At 42.4% G+C, this 12855-nt stretch overlaps 1 protein-coding gene across 2 annotated transcripts in view; it reads left to right on the forward strand.

Moving 5' to 3' along the window:
* LOC125467718 (class I histocompatibility antigen, F10 alpha chain-like) overlaps window positions 1-12855 on the forward strand; it is a 45135-nt gene that overhangs the window by 17632 nt on the left and 14648 nt on the right. For both annotated transcript variants that reach the window (XM_059639370.1, XM_059639369.1), the window contains exon 2: window positions 8713-8973. In XM_059639370.1, coding sequence (XP_059495353.1) covers window positions 8713-8973 — 261 coding nt within the window. The remainder of the gene's footprint in view (window positions 1-8712; window positions 8974-12855) is intronic.

Consider the following 12855-nt stretch of genomic DNA (forward strand, 5'->3'; position numbering starts at 1 on the left):
TGCATGTAAGCAACATTAGTTGCTTTGTTTTTGTTCTGTCACTGACTGTCCGTTTCCTCTCAGCTGTCGCCTTCCACCGACCAAAGTAAACATCCTGCCGACATGACCAGAGGTCAGAAAGCCAAGACCGACTCTATTGGTTCCTAAATGTAAGCCGTGATAGCATTGCCCCTTCCCGGCCTCACGGTGCTCCGTGGACAAGAAAAAGTGGACAACTTGCCTTCAACTAGCGCCTTTTGCGACGTCAGGGCGCCCTGAGGAACATTACAGTTCGGCTCTCGACTCTCTTCACCCACCACCACCCCCTCCCCGCGTCCACATATACTTCGCTCAAAACATTTGCAAGCATAGATTACAAAGTGTGAAGCTGGATGAGCACAGCAGGCCAAGCAGCATCTCAGGAGCACAAAAGCTGACGTTTCGGGCCGAGACCCTTCCTCAGAGAGCTCAGAGAAGGGTCTAGGCCCGAAACGTCAGCTTTTGTGCTCCTGAGATGCTGCTTGGCCTGCTGTGTTCATCCAGCTCCACACTTTGTTATCTTGGATTGTCCAGCATCTGCAGTTCCCATTATCACATTTGCAAGCATAGAGTTATGCATTCGTAAGAGCATGGAAACAGACTCTTTGGCCCAACCAGTTCACGCCGACAGTGCTCCCAAACTGCCTGCGTTGGGCCCGTATCCCTCCTAATATTTCTTATTCCTGTGCTAATCTAAATGTTTTTTAAACGTGGTAACTGTACAGGCATCCACCACTTTCTCTGGAAGTTCATTCCACACAGGAACCATACTCTAGGTAAAAAAAATTGCCTTTTTTTACAACTTTGTCCTCTCTCACCTTTACAAATATGCCCCTTAGTCTTGTAATCCACCCTCCTAGTGTAAAGACAGCTGCCATTCACCTTATTTATAACCCGCATGATTTTATATACCTCATTAAGGTCACCGCTATACCTCCTACACTTCAGTGAAGTTCCAGCTGACCCAGCCTCTCTCCATAACTCAAAGCCTTCATGCTTTAAAGCAGATCTGTAGCTCGACTTGCGGTTGGAGTCGTTTGTTGGTTCGCTGAGCTGACTGGTTTTCATGCAAACATTTTCGTCTCCCTTCGAGGTGACATTGTCGGTGCTGCGTAGCCTTCTTTGAAGCGCTGTTGACTGTCGCGCTCTGTTTGCAGCAATTAAGTCTTAGACTTAGCCTCTTGTACATTTACACACTCACTGTCACTCTTGACTCTGGGTGTGTGAAACTACTATTTTTCTCACTGTCTCTCTCACACTGGATGGTCACCTGGTCTCCACCTCTTGCCATGCTGGTCTCCTCAGAAGATTCTAAGTTCTAAGAGGGTCATCTTTTATTGGATGGTTTTCTGAAACTTTCTGATTTTCGGGCCAGTTGGGGAGATACACTTAATAGCTTGAAACAGAGGCAACTTTTTGCAAGGCGTGGGACTGTCAATTTCTTTGTGTAGCAGGACCTGGTGCCTTTCTACCCAGATCCTCCTTTTATTCGGTGGTTAAATTGCCTTTTGTATTAATGTAATGTCATCAGCACCTGGCTACTGTGTTTGCACCAGGATTGGTGTGTGGGCTTTGTGATTTCAGTGTTTTACTTGACCAATATACCCAGCATCTCTTACTGTTTCCTCAACCGAGGATTCCCCAGCTCCGTTGTCGACAGGGGCCTCAACCAGGTTCAACCCATCTCCTGCACTCCCAGCATCATCCCTTCTCTTCCATCCTGCAACAGCAATGGGGTTCCCACCATCCCACCAGCATCCACATCCAGTAGACTTTCAGATGCCATTTCTGCCACCTCCAGCAAGAAGCCACGACCAGACACATAGCCCCCTCCCCTCCCTTGTCTGCCTTCCACAGGGACCGTTCTGTCTGGGACATCATAGTCCACACTTCCTTCAGCCCAACACCTCCCACAGCCCTACGGCACCTTCCCCTGTAACCGGTAAAGGTGCAACACCGACCCATTCACCTCCTCCCTCCCCAGTATCCAAGGGCTCAAATATACCTTCCAGGTGAAGCAACACTTCACCTGCACTTCCCAGAATCTAGTCTACTGCATTCGCTGCTCACAATGTGGAATGCTCTACACTGGGGAAATGAAGTGTAGACTTGGTGACCATTTTGCAGAACATTTACGTTCTGCTCGCAAAAAAAGACCCTGAACTACCTGTTTCCTTGATTTGCCACTTCAATGCACCACCCTGCTCCCTGGCCAACATCTCTGCCTCTGGCTTGCTACAGTGTTCCAGTGAAGCCCAATGCAAGCTGGAAGAACAGCACCTCATTTTGCACTTGGGGACCCTACAGCCCTCTGGGCTCAATATTGAGTTCAATAATTTCAGGGCCTAAACTCTTCTGTGTCCCAGCCCTCCACCCCACACACCAGGCCTTGTTACCACATAACCTGCCATTATACATCCCCTGCTGTTAGTCACTAACAGTCCCCATTAAAAACCACTCACCCTCCCAGCCTGATCGTTAGCAACTCCTTTGTCTGTCCTACTGTCTTTCTCTCTCTTTGGGCTCTATCCTATCGTTTACTCCCTACCCCACCCACCTCCCAATTTTCTGCATATAAACTGACATTTTCCCAGACACTATCAGTTCTGAGGAAGGGTCACTGGACCTGAAACATTAACTCTGTTTTCTCTCCACAGATGCTGCCAGACCTGCTGAGTTTTTCCAGAAACTTTGTTTTTGTTCCTGATTTGCAGCATCTGCAGTTCTTTTGGTTTTTATCGCTTACTGTTTGGTGACATTAGTAATCTAACTGCATTTTAATAGCCAGGAAGCCGTTACAAGTGGTACTTTATTGAAGTACTACTGACAAAAAGACTGAATTGTCGCTTTCTGTTCTAACTTTTTTCTGGTTCTATTGTTCCAACAGTTATGAAGTAATACAAGGGAAGCGCAAAGGCAAATATATTTAACTGGAAAAGGGCTAATCAATCACTTTAGAAAATGATCTGGTCTGAAATCACAAAGTATGTAGGGTCAGGTTAATTAAGCATAAGAAAACCTGAGGACATCTAAAGTTACATCTCCTTGGATAACTAAGCACGTCAAGGTGATATTGAATCAAAAAAGGTCTTTATGATAAATATTATATCTACAACTGAGCTGAAAATAATCTGAATGTAGATTATAAAAAGAAGGTAACAATGATAGAATATATATGTCTGAAATTAAAATAATAGGGAATCAAAACATTTTTCAAAAAAATCTATAAATAGCAAAAGGGAAATATGCCTGTTTAACTGGAGAGAATGGCCAGAGTATTAAGTGAACTCTCTTGCATTTGTCTTCACTTAAAAGACATACTACTAATATAAAAGTAAAGAAAGGCAAAGCAAAGTTATTTGGTGGAATTGTAATCAGTAATGAGGTTGCAATCAATACCTCCAAAATTTCGTAAAATGTAAAACTATATCTGCTCTGGTTTGGACACAGCATATGTTACTGAGGGATGTAAGGGCAACATCCTCGAGGATTATATGAGCCCTTTTAGGTATGCGAGTGTGGCCAGAAGTATGAATTATTGCAAACGATAATCCTTTGTTCAAGATGAGCTGGTGGTTGGAGTGGGGCAGAGTATTGAACAGATAAATCTGGCAAGTGTAGGCTTCTCAGCCTAACTTCTGTTTAGAAAAAAAAACTCTTTGAGATCTTAATCCATTAGAAATTAGTCTTGAGGAATGGTGGAGCAATCGATGAAAACTGAAGGAAATTGTTCAAGGCAAATCATGTTTGACTGGCTTGATGAATATTTGTTGCAAGCTAGCTGAAGATTGGTTCATATTGTTCACAGTGGGTTCATGTACTTTAAAAAGGTGTTTGAAAGAACACTATAATAGACTTGCTAGGAATATTTAAACAAATGGAATTATAGAGACATGGAAGAATGAATGCATAATTGGCCTAGGATAATAAAGTAGCAAGTCATGGTGGGAGGACACTCTTCAACTTGATACAAAGTCTAAAGTACTTTCCCCACCAGTCAGTATTAGGACAGGCTATTTTTGACATATTAATGAACTCCATCTGTGTCTTAGAGCATTATTTGCAGGTGACATAATCTAGAAATTTAGTATGTAAAGAAGGCAACAGGATTCTTCTTCTGGAGTGCCCAAGTGAAATAGAAAGACATTTTGTTGCTGACATTTGAGGTTTGGGAATGATGTTTTTGTCAGGAAAGTTGTAGACATGTATATAGGCTACAAATTACACTTTTTTAAAGGTTTGCAGGAACACAGGGAGCTGCATTGCATGTGATATGGGGAAATCTGTCAGAGTGGCAAGATAATTTGAGGTCACTGTTTATGAAAATTTTTTATTGATTTCAAGGCTTTATTATTATAACAATAGGGTGCAAAAACTAAAAGGTTATGCTGAAACTTTACAAATAATTGATTAGTGCTGAAATGGAATTGTGTTCAATTCTGGCTATCAAGTTTGACCAAGAAATGTGTCAAGGAAATAGAAGAACCACTCCAGAGATGGAGGGTTTTGGTTAAACGAGTGACCAGAGAAGATGTGCCTGTTCTCTCTGATTCAAAAACCTCAAGAGGTCATAGTTGTAGGCAATGATAGACTTTATGAGAATAAATCTGAAAAGTAATTTACTCAGAACGTCAATAAATTTGCCAAACTAAAAAGTGAAATTAACCAAATATTTTGTGATATGTTGGGATTTACCTTCGCTAGTGCTTTCAGTCTGTGTCTCAGTTTCCCACAAGTTTTAAGTTACGCTGCAGTGTATTGTTTACTAATCTAGTTTTGCTCACAACTAATTCTGCAATTAGAGGTCTGGCAGTCCAGACGAAATTTTACTGTTGTAAGTTAGCAAAAGAATTGGACCATTTTTTAAGTTAAATGAGTTGAAATCGCAATATGATAGCTGAGAAATTTAAAATCCATTCATTATCAAATGTGGAATGGGAATCCATTATTTTAAATGGACACCATGCCACTACTAGATGTGATGAAAACCTATTTGGTTCATTAATCAGCTTTGAGGAAGTTTGACATACCTTTTCAGCCTCGTGGAAAACTGTGACTTGAAAAGTATTTAAACTTAATCAAAATAAATTTGAGTTGAAGCAAGCAAAACACAATTCTGATTTGGGATTATTTGACTGGCCTTTCATTGTTGTTGTGTCATACTCTGGGAACTCCCTTGCTTAAGCACTGTGGGAGTTCGTACACTTGAAAGATTGCTGTGGTTTAAGAAGGTAGCTCACTGCCACCTTCTCAGGGCCAATTCATGTTGAGCAGTAAGTTCTGGTCTGAGCAGTGAATGATCAAATAAAGATAGCCAACTGATACTTACCCACCAGTTTTCTGCTGAGTGTGGAGAATGGCAATTAGTCACAAAAGATTGATGGTGGGATGGATTTGGTGGTGCAGTTTGTAAGTTGTCTGACTTGGTTTAGAAGTCAGGGAACTAAAACAAAAAGATTTCTGTACTTGTTAGTTGATTCCCAAATGCCAGTTTAATGATGGGAGACTGGTTGAAAAACTACCAAACCGTGATTTCAAGTAAAACAAGGAATGAGTCTTAGAGAGATCCATTGAAAGAGGCCCTTTGACCCACCATGTTCTTGCTGACCAAGAAACACCAACCTACACCAATCCCATTTGTCTGCACTTGGTCTTTCGCCTACTGTGCCCTGAAGTTTTAAGTGTTCAGCCAGATGCTTCTTAATGGTGTGAGAGTCATTGCCTCCACCACCCTCACTGGCATCATACTCCTTATTTATCATCCTCTGGGTGAAAAACATCTTTCAGTCGGGTCTCCTTTAAATCACTTGCTCCTCACCTTAAACTGATGCCCTCTGGCCTAAGATATATCTATGATGGTGAAAAATTCTCCTGATCTAACTTGACTATGCCTCTCATAATTTTAAAATACCTTAATCACTTAATCAGCTTCACCCCACCACCTTCCTCCCTGATTCCCCTCTGCTTCTAAAAACAAACTCTTCCCATCTCTCCTCATAATTGAGAACTTTCATTCCAGGTTGCATGTTGTTGAATGACCCCAAACCCTCTCTGGTGCAATCACATCTTTGATTGTATGATGACCAGAACTGCACATAGTATTCCATTTGTGGCATATTCATTGTTAATAAAGTTGAAACAAACTTTTAACTTCTCAGTTGTGAATGAGGCATTGAATTATATCAGGAAGAAAGACACCGAGTTTCATTTCTGGTGAGAGATGATCGAGGTGACTTAAGTTTGTGAACTTATTCTTGCATGACAACATTTCCCTACCCCTCAGTCTAGGACACCAGGAAAAATAATACCCCTCAGTCTAGGACACCAGGAAAAATAATACATCAGAATTTCCATTACTGATCATTGGTAAATTAAGTTGTGAAAAGTTTTTGTGCACAAAGAATGCTTGAGTTCAATATTTCTCTCTTGTTTTGAAGAGACTGCAACCCATTAGTTTTCCAGATTATGTAGGAAATGACTGTATTGAGATATTTGGTTATTCATTTGAGTGATTTGTGTTGTAATGGAAATCTCTGGGTAGGATTATTCATCAACTGAACCAAGTAGAAAATAATCAGGATGCAGTTCCCACATTTACATTTACTTCTAATCACTTCCTTGAGTGTCAATGACAGGCATCAAAACTCTGATCTATTTTGTCCTCACCATACACATGCCTAAATCATTGATGTCAAATTTGTGTCAGAGGTAGCAAGTAATTGGCCGTATCCAACAAGGTAGAAGCTACCTACCTCACCTTTGACATTCAATGGCATCGCCATTGTTGAACCTCCAATTATCAATAGCCCAAACAATACTATGAACCAGGAATGCACCTGAATTAACTGCAGACACGATGGCCATAACAACAGGTTAGATGCTTGGCATTCTGTGGTAGAAGCACACTGCCCGTCTACAAATGCCTTTCTAACATCTACAAGGCATACAAGAAGAGAGTGGTGGAATGCTCTGCATTTGCCTGGATGAGTCTAGCTCCAGTAGAAGCTGGACATCATCCAGGATACCATTTCTCACTTGATTGGCACTACATCTACCACCTTTAAACACAAATTCCTTCAATCATAAATGTAGAGTGGCAGTGGCGTGAACATTTACAAATCTCATGACAGCAACTCATCAATACAGAGAGTGGTGGTAGGGGGGGTGCTTTTCAGACTGGAGGTCTGTCACCAGTGTTGTTCCACAGGGATCAATTCTGGATTCTGTTTGTTTGTCATTGCTATAAATAATTTGTATGACAATATCAAAGGCATGGTTAGCAAGTTTGCAGACAGCATCAAATTCAGTGGCATAGCAGATAGTGAAGAAGGTTTTCTAAGAATACAAAGGAATCTTGATGAAATAGTGCAATGAGCTGAAAAATGGCAGATGGAGTTCAATTTGGATGAATGCAAGATATTGCATTTTAGTGGAAAAACAGGGACAGGACCTATACAATTAATGGTAGACTCTTGGGTATTGTTGCAGAACAGAGGGACATAGAGGTTCAGGTATGTAATGCTTTGAAGTTTGTGTCACATATCGACAAGGTGGCTGGAAAGGCGTTTAGCATGCTTACCTTCATTTATGAGTCCTTTGAGTATTGGAGTTGGTAAATCACGTTGATGTTGCACAGGACATTGGTGAGGCCCCTTCTGTGGTACTGTGTCCAATACTACAATAGGACAGATATTATTAGGCTGGAAAGGATTCAAAAGAGATTTATCAGGATGTGGTTGGGAAGGTAAGGTATCAGTTATAAAGACAGGCTGGATAGATTTTTTTCACGAGTGTACAAAGTTGAGACGTGATGTTATAGATGTTTATAAATCATGAGGGGTATTGATAAGTTAATAGTGGGTGTCTTTTCTGTATGATGGGGGATTTCAAAACTGAGGGTATATTTTTAAGGTGAGAGGAGAGAGATTTTAAAAAAAAGACACAAGGGGCAAAATGTTTTTACAAAGAGGGTGGTTTGCATGTGGAATGAACTTCTTGAGGAAGTGGTGGATGTGCCAGGCACAGGCAGGCAGGACGAGCTCAGTTTGGGATTATGTTTGGTGTCAACTGGTTTGACCAAAAGAACTGTTTCTGTGCTGTATGACTCTAAGGTTCTATAAGCCTCCTCTGACAGTACCTTTGAAGCCCACAAACTTGGCTGTCCTGTTTGCAAAGGCTAAGGAAGCAGACACTTGGAAAGGCCATTGCCTGCCTGTTCCTGTCTATGCCGTACACCGTCTAACCTATACTGCCATTCCTTTGTTGTCACTCGATCAAATTTCGTTAGCTGCTTTCAACAGCGCACATTATCATAAAATAGGATTTTTGGAATATATTTCTCAAATTTCTTCTTAATGTATACAGTTTATTTCTCAGGCTCTTTGTGCCTATATTGATTGAACAATATAGGCACAAAGTAAGGACTTTTATTTTCAATGTAATGTGTTATGATTGGCTTATCATTTCAAGTCTTTCAGTAAGCTGCAATCAGCTGTGAGGAAGGGTCACTGGACTTAAAATATTTAACTTTGTTTTCTCTTCACAGATGCTGCCAGACCCACTGAGTTTCACCAGCAATTTCTGGTTTAGTTTCAGAACTCCAGACTCTGAAATTTGTTGTTTTGTTTTAGTTTTGTGATATTTTCAGTGTTTGATTTGCCAATAGTGAGGATTTTTTTTCTTTTTCTCTTCTAGACTCTCATTCTCTGCTGTTTCAGTACACCTTAAATCATGGGAGACCTGATTTACCAGAGTATAGTGTCCTGGGGATTTTGGATGGCTGCGAGATATACTATTTTGACAGCAATATGAAAATAACCGTTCCAAGGCAAAAATGGATGGCGGAAGCATTTGACAAGACTTACTGGGAACAGTGCACTATCACTAATGCTGGCTTCCATGGCATCATTAAGGGACAGGCTGATGAATGGCTCCAGAAAGAAAACCAAACATCAAGTGAGTTTATTCATTTGAAGTGAAGGCAGTGAATGACAGGTGATTTTATGTTGGATGGGAACTGTGCAACAGGAGTGTTGAACCATTCTGCTATCTGCTAGACCTTTCCTGCCAATGTCATTTGATTTTCCTTTACTCTTTCCCTTTTGTTTTTTATAAATTGCCCTGTGTTTGTGCACCACAGGCTGAGCTGCATTTACTGCATGTGCCTAGTTGCCCTGGGAAAGTGGTGGTGAGCTGTGTTATTGAGTCACTGCAGCGTATGTGTTCTAGCTGGATGCAAAATGTCCTTGGAGAGGGAACGATAGGACTTTGATCCAGTGGCAGTGAAGAAACAGTGATATATTTCCAAGTCAGGATGGTGAGTAGCTTGGAGGAGAGCTTGCAGATGTGGCTGTTTCCTTGTATCTGCTGCCCTTGTCCTCGAGGGTAGCAGTGGTTGGCAGTTTGGAAGTTGCTGTCTGAGGATCTTTGGTGAATTTCCGTGGTGCATCTTGTGATTGTAGCAGTGTGTACTGAGTGTCAATGGTGGAAGCGGTGGTTACTTCTGGATGTGTTGCCAAACACATGGGCTGCCTAGTCCTGATGGTGTCAAGATGTTTTTTTTGTATTGCTGAAGCTGCACCCACCTAGGGAGCGTATTCCATCATACTCCTGACTTGACTATGTTAGATGATGGAAATGCTTCGGGAATTCAGCAGGTGAGTTACTTGCTGCAGTATGCTTTACCTCTGATCTGTTATTGGAGCCACTGTATTTATATGGTGAGTCCAGTTGGTTTTCTTGTCAATGGTACTTGCTAGGTGATAAAGAATGGGAGATTCAGTGATGATGACAGCATTGAGTATCAAGGGATGGTGGCTATATGGTCTCTTATTGGAGATGTTCATTACCTGGCATTTGTGTGGTACAAATGTTACTTGCCAATCATCAGCTCAAGCCTGGATATAGGTCAGATCTTGTTACATTTTAACATGTATTGGTTTCTCATCAGAGGAGTCTCGAATGGTGCTGAACATTGCACAATCATCAGCGTACATTCCCACTTCTGATCTTGTGATGGAGCGAAGGTCATTGATGAAGCAGCTGAAGATGTTTGGACCTTGAACATTACCCTGAGGAACTCCTGCAGAGATATTCTGTAGCTGAGATCACTAACCTCCAACAAGAATGGCACAGTGGTTAGAGATATGCAGTAGCTCAGTGGTTGGCACTGCTGCCTCAGTACTAGAGACCCATGTTTGATTCCACCCTCGGGTGACTGACTGGAGTTTGTGCATTGCCATTATGCCTGCGTGGGTTTCCTTTGGAAGCTCCAGTTTCCTCCCATATTCCAAACATGTGCAGGTTGGGTGTTCGCCATGGAAAATGTGGGTTACAGGGCCAAGGTAAGGGGATGGGTCTGAGTGGGATACTCTTGGGAGGGTGATGGGCGAATAGCCTGTTTCCACACGGTGGGCATTCTATGGCCTATGATTTAAAGAACAGCTACCTTCCTTTCTGTAAGTTATGACTCCAATCAGCGAAGAGATTTCCCACTGATTCCAATTGTTCTAGACATCCTTGATTTCATGCTCGGTCAATCTCACCTCTGGAAATGTCCATGTTTCAGCCAAGGCTGTAATGAGTTCAGAAACCAAGTGGCCCTGGTGGAATGCAAACTGGGCATCACTAAACAGATTATTGCTGAACATGTGCTGCTTGATAACCCTGCCAGAGATATCTTCCATCAATGATTGAGGGTAGACTGATGGGGGTGGGATTTGATTGCGTTGGATTTGTCCTGCTTTTGTGTACAAGACATACTGGGCAATTTTCCGTAGTGTCAGGGGATGCCAGTGTTGCAGCTATGCTGGGACAGCTTGACTAAGGGAGCAGCACAAGTCTCTGGGCCACAAGTCTCCAATATTATTTCAGAATGTTGTCAGGGCCTAGAGTCTTAATAGTATCCAGTACTTCCAACCTTTTACTGGTATCACTTGGAGAGAAATAAATTGGCTGAAGACTGAAATCTGTAATGATGGGAATCACCAGATGAGACCAAGATGTATGATCTACTCGGGACTTCTGGTCAACGACTGTTGTGAATGCTCCAAGTTTATCTTTTTGCACTGGCATGTTGGGCTTACCTGTCACTGAGGATGGGATATTTTGGTGCCTTCTTTCTCCAGTCAGTTATTTAATTGTTTACCACCATTAGCAACTGGACGTGGCAGGACTGCAGATCTTAGATCTGATCAATTGGTGTGGGACTGCTTAGCTGTGGATATCAGCTTATGCTGTTTGGCATGCAAGTAGCACTATTTGGTAATGTCACCACATTGACAGCTCATTTTTAGGTGTGCCTGGTGCTTCTCCTGGCATGCCTTCCTGCATTCTCCATTGAACTAGAGGTAACCCCTGGCTTAGTGACTATAGTCGAGTGAGGGATATTGCAAGCCATGAGGTTGCAGACTGTTTTGGAGCACAGTTCTGCTGCTGTTGATTACCCACACTGCCTCACGGAAGCCCAGTCTTGAGTCACTTAATCTATTCAAAACCTGACCCAATTTGCATGATTGTCATGCCACACCACATGATGGAGTGTATTATTAACGTGAAAGGGAGACATTATCTCCAAGAGGACTGTACGGCGGTCACTCTTTCTGGAACTGTCATGGACAGATGCACCTGCAGCTAGCAGATTGGTAAGGATAAGATCAAATATGTTTCTCCCTTTTTGTTGGTTGCCTTACCCCATGCCATAGACCCTGTCTGACAGTGATGTCCTTTCGGACCCAACCAGCTTGATCAGTAGTCGTACTACTGAGCCACTGTGGGTGGTGGACATTGAAATCGGGCACCCAAGTGCATTCTGTGCCCTTGCCACCCTCTGATTCTTCCAGGTGCTTTCAACATGGAGGAGCATATGACTGTATACCACTGTGCTGTCATCTTTACTGGCTCTGCCCTGCTGGTGGGAAAGTACCTATCCAGGGATGATGGAGGTGTTGTTGGTTTCATTGTTTAAAAGGTATGATTCCATGAGTATGACTATGTCTAGTATGACTAGTGAGAGACAGCTGACCCAATTTTAGCACAAACTCCCGACTTAGTAGCGAGGACTTTGCAATGCTGACAGGTCTGTTTTTGCCATTGTCATTTCCGGTCCTTAGGTTGATGCTCCAGCCTGTTGCATTTCTTTATTATTATGTTACTACAGTAATTTATTGTTATGTGTTCATGAAAATGTGTATAAGCTGCCACCATTAATCCAGCACTATCTTAATTGTATACACTATAAAAGAGAAACAATGCAAACAAAGTGAAGAAAAATTCCACTTTTTGCTCCAACCATGGATTCTTGATTTCATAAGTAGCTATGAGTTATGCCTTCCTCAACATCCAGCAAAGTTGGCCCTGAGGCCGCAACACTGAGGAGGAAGCGTGCTGAAGCAGCGTGCACAGTCGCCAACCAGACCCAGGATGTCACCTCTACCAAAGCTGCCTCATGGCTACCGATACTGCACCTGCCACCAGACATGGAGGCTGTCCCAAATCTTGAGGATTGGGGCCCATTCTCAACTTCCAAGGACCGAAGGACCATCCAAGTGAACTCCTGAGGATTGAGCGATAGTTCACTCTGCCTCTGAAACTCCAACGGAGAAGAACTAACCCCAAGCCATCAAGGGTTCGACAGTTGCTCAAGCCACAATTGCCATGGCCATGAAGAATGGACTGGATCAGCTGCTCAGCCGCTATCCCCAACCTCTCCTCACCACTACAGCCAGAGACAGAAGACAAAATGAATTTGATTCAACAGTCAAATGAAGTAAAGTTAAAACTTTTGCAAGAAGGTGCAGTTGGTCATGTGAATAGAGGAGGTAGGAGCTTGAACACCTG

The sequence above is a fragment of the Stegostoma tigrinum genome, chromosome 34, assembly GCF_030684315.1.
Source record: "Stegostoma tigrinum isolate sSteTig4 chromosome 34, sSteTig4.hap1, whole genome shotgun sequence".
NCBI lineage: Eukaryota > Metazoa > Chordata > Chondrichthyes > Orectolobiformes > Stegostomatidae > Stegostoma > Stegostoma tigrinum.